Source organism: Phytophthora parasitica, assembly GCF_000247585.1.
Source record: "Phytophthora parasitica INRA-310 unplaced genomic scaffold supercont2.6, whole genome shotgun sequence".
Classification (NCBI taxonomy): Eukaryota; Oomycota; class Peronosporomycetes; order Peronosporales; family Peronosporaceae; genus Phytophthora; species Phytophthora nicotianae.
In genome coordinates, this window is record NW_008648992.1 from 342,121 (window position 1) to 348,646 (window position 6,526).

Genomic DNA, 6,526 nt, shown 5'->3' on the forward strand with positions numbered 1-6,526 from the left:
CCAGTGCAAAATCATGCTGGCAGGAACACCGCCCGGATGATGCTCACGGGCTCTTACCAAGTCACTCTCTTGATAGTCTTGGTGGGGCTCCTGTTCCGAGCCCCCCGGCATCGAACGCATGAAAGAGAAAACACCAGGTTCCCACCCAGGATGCGGCATGGCAACCACCATCTTCAGAGCCTTGCTCGACTCTTGTAGCGACGACGACATGGAGCGAGGGTTCACGCGTGATTGCTGTCGGAAGTTGTCGTCTTCACCTCCAACGCGATTGAAGACACCGTTGTACGAACGCGCCTTGGCTTCCGCTAAGAGTGACGGGATCACAGTGTCAGGCAGCACAAGGCCAACAGGCAGATAGCCATAGGGGAGCAATGGCCCTGTTGGTAGTGTCTCCATTTGAGGGCTTGGAGGGAGATATGAAAGTAACGGGAACGCGATTTGTAACGGGAACGGTTTTTGAAACGGGAACGGTATTAATACCGGTAAGATATTGGTACTTACTGAATATCCCACCTGACTATCCCACTGCACGTTTTGTGTGAGGGCCCTCGTTAGTTTTTCCCCCTACATGATTACGTCGCCGATTTTCAAAATCTGCTAATCCAGTGTACCCAGCAAATATCACCGCTTGAGATGCGTTTTTACTTCCAGCAAGGTTTGAAGGAGAAAACGTTATAATCACATGAAGAAATCTGACTAACACAACAATGCCGGGAAGATGTGAACACAAATAGACAGAAACAAACCAAGCGGAGCGCACTTTCTAATTGCACAGCGCCTGCAACCACGCGGTCCAAAGTAATAGCAAAGTAGCAGTAACACTGAAGTAAAGGCAGTTTAAGTAACTGAAAAGTAGCCATAATTTTCAAATTTTCAAATAATCAAAAGTAACGGTATCTTGCAGCTACTTTTGAAATCGTCTCGCGTGTCATTTCTGCAACGGCACTGCATTTACTGCGAGCTCTCGCCACGCCCAGAAGCTGCAAGAGTGCGATGACGGGTCTTATCGCCAAGCAGTTCCCTCCGGAGGTACTCCGCGCCGGTGACCTGATTGAGTATTACAGCCGTCGCTTTGTCGTAGGCGACCCTCGAGGCCTTCGCGTCGCCGTTGTTCAGGCCATCGACGACGGGCCGGGCACACCGTTTCCAGTAAAGCTGGACACCGAGGAACCTCTGCTTGGAGACAACCTGTTGCGCCGTCGCAGAGACAGCTCAGGCAAGAAGCTTGACATCGAGAAGGAGGTGAAGTGGCGTAAGCTACGTAGCTACAAGTTGGAGGCCGGCAAGATCAGGCGTCCTACTCACACCACCACTTTGGGAGAGCGCCTGTCGGCTGCAGTCGACGCAGCCATGGCTGATGTGCACGTGCTACTACGTGGTGGATGCGAGGATTTGACTGCTACTGGCTCGGATGCCCAGGAAAATCTCTCGCCCCCACTAGAGATGGCTCTGACCAAGAAAAAGAGCCCCAGTACTGCAGGAACGGCATTGAGGTCGACTTCCAGTGGTGCAATGCAGCCCCAAACTATTATGGAACACGATTGGTCCGAGGAAATATGTGCGCAAGAGGCAGGAGACGCAGAGACGGCCCAAAACCAATGTAGAGATGCCGCAAGCAAGAAAAAACCCTCCAGAAGCTCCGAAACCGCATCGACTCCGAGCCCAAGGCAGCAGTGAGGAGCCATGTGCAAGCGAGGAAATAGGTGAACCGCCCACGGATACGGAGCTGTTAGCCGCCCAAGCCTATGCTAATACAGTACCTACTCGCTGGATGCGCAAAAAAATCAGACACCAGGCGAAACAAACAGCGTATACCTGGAAGCAGTATCGCTCTCGTCAACATCGCTACCAAGCCAAGTGCGCTATTACTCGAAGTGGCAATCAAATTTACCACGCGCACTCGCTCAAAGCAAAGAGGGTGAAAGCACTTTTGCGACTTCCAGGTGTAATGGGAAAACTGAAGGTTCTTAGGGAGCGCCGCCAAGTGTACACGACACCAACAACTACATCCAGACCGCTACCTGCCGAAGTGCCCTGGCCCCCCGAGGTTACTAAGATTCAGGAGTGCATGAATCCCAGTGGAATCACCTTCAAGGACGTTGGTGACTTTGACGTTTGCTCCTGCATAGGCGACTGCTTTCTGGACACGTGCTCGAATGCGTATTCAGCCGTGTTCTGTACGCCAGACACCTGCATCCTGGGGGCCGCTTGTAGTAACGCCCCAAGATCTCTCGAGACGCTGACACTGTACGACACTGGGCGAGTAGGCCTGGGTGTCTTCACCACTACCGACTTGGACGTGGGCGACGTTGTCGGCGAGAACGCCGGTGTCCTCAGTGAGTACGACGCGTTGGTCGACGGACAGCCTGCCGGGGCGTTAAAGTACAACAGCGGTTACACAATGTTCTACAACACAAAGTCGGCAAACAAGAAGTACGTGTACGTGGAGGCAAAGGCCTGCGGCTTTACTACACGGTTCTTAAGTCATTCCTGCAAACCTAACGCTGCTTTCGTGGAGGTGCGCAATCGTACCAGTGTCAAAGTACTTGTACGAATGATCGACGATGTCAAAGCCGGCGCCCAGATCACAGTAAACTATGGGAAGGAGCGATGGTTTAAGTGCGTCTGCGACGTATGCTGGACGGTGGAGGCAAAGTAGTCAAACGCTCGCATCAGTCACGTTGCAGGGTCTGTGCTGGAGCTGTGCATTATGGTTTAGCGCACGAATACATTCTCAATGAACTGCTATAGTACCAAATGTTATATTTTTAGCTTTTCAATGCTGTACTCCAGATTCGATTGATATAAACGCATCCACTAGTTGTTTGCAATGTACATATACGTATCTTCACTCTACATGCGAGGGATGTGGAAAATTACAACTTTTCGCTGGTCGGGCGTGCTTTCTCGTCCAGCAGCTTCCATTTTACTGCTCTCGTCTCTCGAAGTGGCGCAATGGCTAGTGCTATAAGGCATTATTACTTTCTATTCGAGGAATTTCAAAATGTACCATTTCTCGCGGATCTACAAGTTGACTCGGAGGTGACCCAACCTTGTAGCATATGCACCGCTTCTGAAATCTAGTACCGGTACTTCTGGATCTATTGAAATCAAAGCCTCGCACTCAACCTTTTCTACAAACCCTCTGCGCCGTCATGCAGATCTCGGTAGCGCACTCGCCACATTTTTGGAAGTGCTGGACGACTAAAACGTCAAATCAGGCCCAACAGCACGTGGTCTTCCCCCCGAGTCGCCTCCGCTGCGCTTTCGCTTGTTGCGATTGACCAGCACGTTGCGTCCACTGCTGTCGACAGTCTCCGTAGCGCGAAGAGCGAAAAGTACATGCACGCATATACCAAATGCGTAGCAGTAGCCACAAGGACACCAGCGGTGCGTGATATCAACTGGCCAACCTCCCCAAGGCTGCCCTTGAACCTCCATACGAGCGTAGTTCGCGCCCATTTGCGCAGATACAGCGATCCCGACCTCAGTCCTTTTGTGTGGAGCAACTTGAACTCGCTGCGCCATCCTCGATACCACATGTACCGTGTCGGAGCTTACAGCACACGCAGGAGGCGAACAACCTCCGTTCCAGAAGCCTATTAACGATTGTTTGACCATCTCGCTCACCCTGCGTGTGAGGGTGGGCTGGATAGCAATCTCAAAACTGAAAGATCGGATGGTAGACGAAACGTCGTGGCAACAGGCAGACAACTCACGCAGTAGTGTACCCATTTTGAGCCTACGTCTCAAAGTGTAGTCGCGCTTTAAACGGGCATTGAACGTTTCAACCGGGTTATTTGTCGAGGCGAAGCCCGGCGGCGTGAAGTAGCGCTGCCACTTCCAGTACCTCCCATACAGCCATTGGTCCGTCATATACTGAGCAAATCCCACCAAGTACGGGTTGCTTTTCCAGTTCGACAAAATTTGCTCCCGCATTCGCACGAAGTCGAATTCGCTTCGCACAAAATGCAGATCGTATACGTCTCGCATTACGCTAGATGATAGGAGCGAGGGAAATCCTTTAATCGTCTTCTGCATGTTTTTAACAACGTGAAAAAAAACATCAGAAAGTCGAATCCAGGTGTGTGTCCAAACACCGAGCTGAGTGCGTTATACTGCGCCTGGTCCGCGTCAGCCAACGCGTACCGCACTACCAGGTCCCTGCACGTTATATAGTAAAATAAACGCCGTAGAGAAAGTAGCACAGCCTCGAAGATAGGCTGAGTTTCTTGGGAGACGATAAACAGCGCCACAAGATGGAAGACTCTAGCGCGGTCCGAAATGCCAACAACCACGACTGGATATCCCCGATGATTCATCTTGTATGTTGCATCTACATGCAGGATGAAGCTGTCCGGTGGCAGTAGCATTTGTGTAACGAGCCCTTTCGTGGTCAGCTCAATAACGAACGGCTTCGCATCTGATCCATTCCCCACTACGGACTTGCCTTTCTCGTCCACCTCCCAGCTAAACGTGAACGCCTGGTCCTTTGACTCTGCTCCGGTAAAGTTCCTCGCATGGATCCACTCTCTTATCTCATCCACCCTATCGTGGTTCTCGAGATTGGTCCTGGAATAGTGGTTTACAAAGTTCTGGACGACGCTTAAGTTTGGCAAATTCTCAAGCGGAGTCGAGAACTTGCAAGCCATGGCGTGACGGATTCGTAGGGGCCGAAGCTGATTCTTCGCCATCTCTCTGCAGAAGGTCTTCTGGGACGCACTCAGTTTCTTCTTTTTTGGCGAGAAACCCTCGGCCGTATGGTCGCCGTAGTCGTAGACGGAGACTCGATTTGTACTTAGACACGTTAGTATCTTTCCCCGCCACGCGCAAGCATCTTCCTGAGCTTCACTGCATGCACTCGAGGTGCATACAAGCAGCCTGTATCGCATACGATGGTGCTCGGAGGCGAGGCACATAGTACACGCCATAGTGTTGCTTTTGGCTACATCATAGGACTTGAACCCCACCAAAACGACGTCTGCATCGGCCTCGTCGGCTGCAATGACCCTCTCCAACCACGGAATTCGCTTCGGCATCGAACGAGGGAAATAATGGCAGACGCTCGCCATGCACGACGACGCTGGGTGGTCCACACACCACAGACCAAAACACACGGAGACTAAAAAAATAACAAGTGAGACTAAAAAATGTTGTGGACTAGTTTAGCTCTGTGACAGCAGCGCGTGCTGGTTCCTTATTGGCTATTGCGATTCATCGTGCTTCAACTCGGTGTACAGCCATAGACCATCCAGATTTTCAAAGACAGCACCTCGTTTTGTGTTGCTACCGTAACGCATTGTGCTGCCCAACGTTTGATGTGCTGCAACACACTTAGTGTGCCCAAACGTAATGTATTGTGAAAGTGACGCGTTCTCGGTTTGAAGACGGCCACGTCAAATCATCTCCGTGAGCACCACCCTGGATGCTGTAATCGAGCTGGCACTGCGTTTTGATCACGCTGGTCAACTCGCGTCAGGAACGAAGAACAACTGGAAAGCAAAGGCAACCTGGCCATATTGCCCCGAACTGTCCAAACAAGTAGGCCTCTTTTCAAAAGGAGGTCATGTGACGTATTTGTGTACACAGTACATGATTCGTCAAACACTTCATACGTCAATTGACAATGACGAAAAACAGCAAACCACGTCATTTGTCAAAGAGCCAATTAGAATGCAGGACTGAATTTGTCAATAATTAGTTTGTACGCAGGATACAACAGAGTAAGGCTGCAGCTAGCTAGAGTCAATAACTAAATCTCATTCTACAATTTGTCATCGCGTGTGCACTTCATAACACGTAGAACGTGCAGTGCAAGATAGCCAAAAAGCGCGAGGAGCCCGACGCCGAGAATAATAAGCAGTCCGGTGACGTAGCAATTGTCGATGGTTGCGTCCGATGCAGCAGAGTCTTGTGAAACTGCGCCTGCTTCGACGTGGTCGATCATTGAAAGTCCGGAGACTAGCGGTAGCAGCAGTAGATACGGTTCCAGACTTGGCCCTTGATACATGGCGCGGTAAATTGTAGAATGGCATCGACTGTGCAGACGTAAAGCGTGCCATCATTGCTGTAACCTTTCTGCTTTCATGAGGATCGTGTGGTGAAAGCGATAACGGTGGTTTGATCGATTAGATTTGAAATTGGTGGCTCATCGAGCGCGCTATTGAGTTTACAGGTAAATACGTGTCCGGCTATCGTAAACCTCGTGGCATCTCTTTGAAATGCACTTAGGTAACCAGCAATAACGACACTTTACTGCAATTGTCCATTGCAGGTTGTGGGACGTGAGTTAATGGAGCAATAGCTTGAAAGTCTGCTTCTTCGTAGTTGAGGCCCCAGTAGAACGATTGTTGGCTTTGCCAGGCAGTAGATTCACTCGAAATTCTGACTGTCAGCTTTATGCGTGTATCTTGATCCATTGACGAACTGTAGGTCTTCCACCTTCTCTAATGCCGAGCGTATACGACACCGACCGGAGGTGCCGGCGACAACTGCGGAGATGTACTGCTATTGCGCTCTAGTGCTC

General features: G+C 50.7%; 3 protein-coding genes across 3 annotated transcripts; 1 reads left to right on the forward strand and 2 right to left on the reverse strand.

The window, feature by feature from the left end:
• Nucleotides 1–53: 53 nt before the first annotated feature.
• On the reverse strand, nucleotides 54–396 carry PPTG_03808 (hypothetical protein; the record flags this gene model as incomplete). Its single annotated transcript, XM_008897575.1, has 2 exons — nucleotides 54–90; nucleotides 146–396. 2 exons carry the CDS (start codon nucleotides 394–396, stop codon nucleotides 54–56), a joined length of 288 nt encoding a protein of 95 aa, XP_008895823.1.
• Nucleotides 397–942: 546 nt separating this feature from the next.
• On the forward strand, nucleotides 943–2,855 carry PPTG_21516 (hypothetical protein). Its single transcript, XM_008898315.1, has one exon. The coding sequence runs from the start codon at nucleotides 1,607–1,609 to the stop codon at nucleotides 2,657–2,659; it is 1,053 nt and encodes a 350-aa protein (XP_008896563.1). The 5' UTR covers nucleotides 943–1,606; the 3' UTR covers nucleotides 2,660–2,855.
• A 349-nt stretch (nucleotides 2,856–3,204) lies between these two features.
• On the reverse strand, nucleotides 3,205–5,071 carry PPTG_03811 (hypothetical protein; the record flags this gene model as incomplete). Its single annotated transcript, XM_008897576.1, has 2 exons — nucleotides 4,101–5,071; nucleotides 3,205–4,035 (listed from the first exon to the last, which is right to left on the reverse strand). Exons 1-2 carry the CDS (start codon nucleotides 5,037–5,039, stop codon nucleotides 3,205–3,207), a joined length of 1,770 nt encoding a protein of 589 aa, XP_008895824.1. The 5' UTR covers nucleotides 5,040–5,071.
• Nucleotides 5,072–6,526: the final 1,455 nt, after the last annotated feature.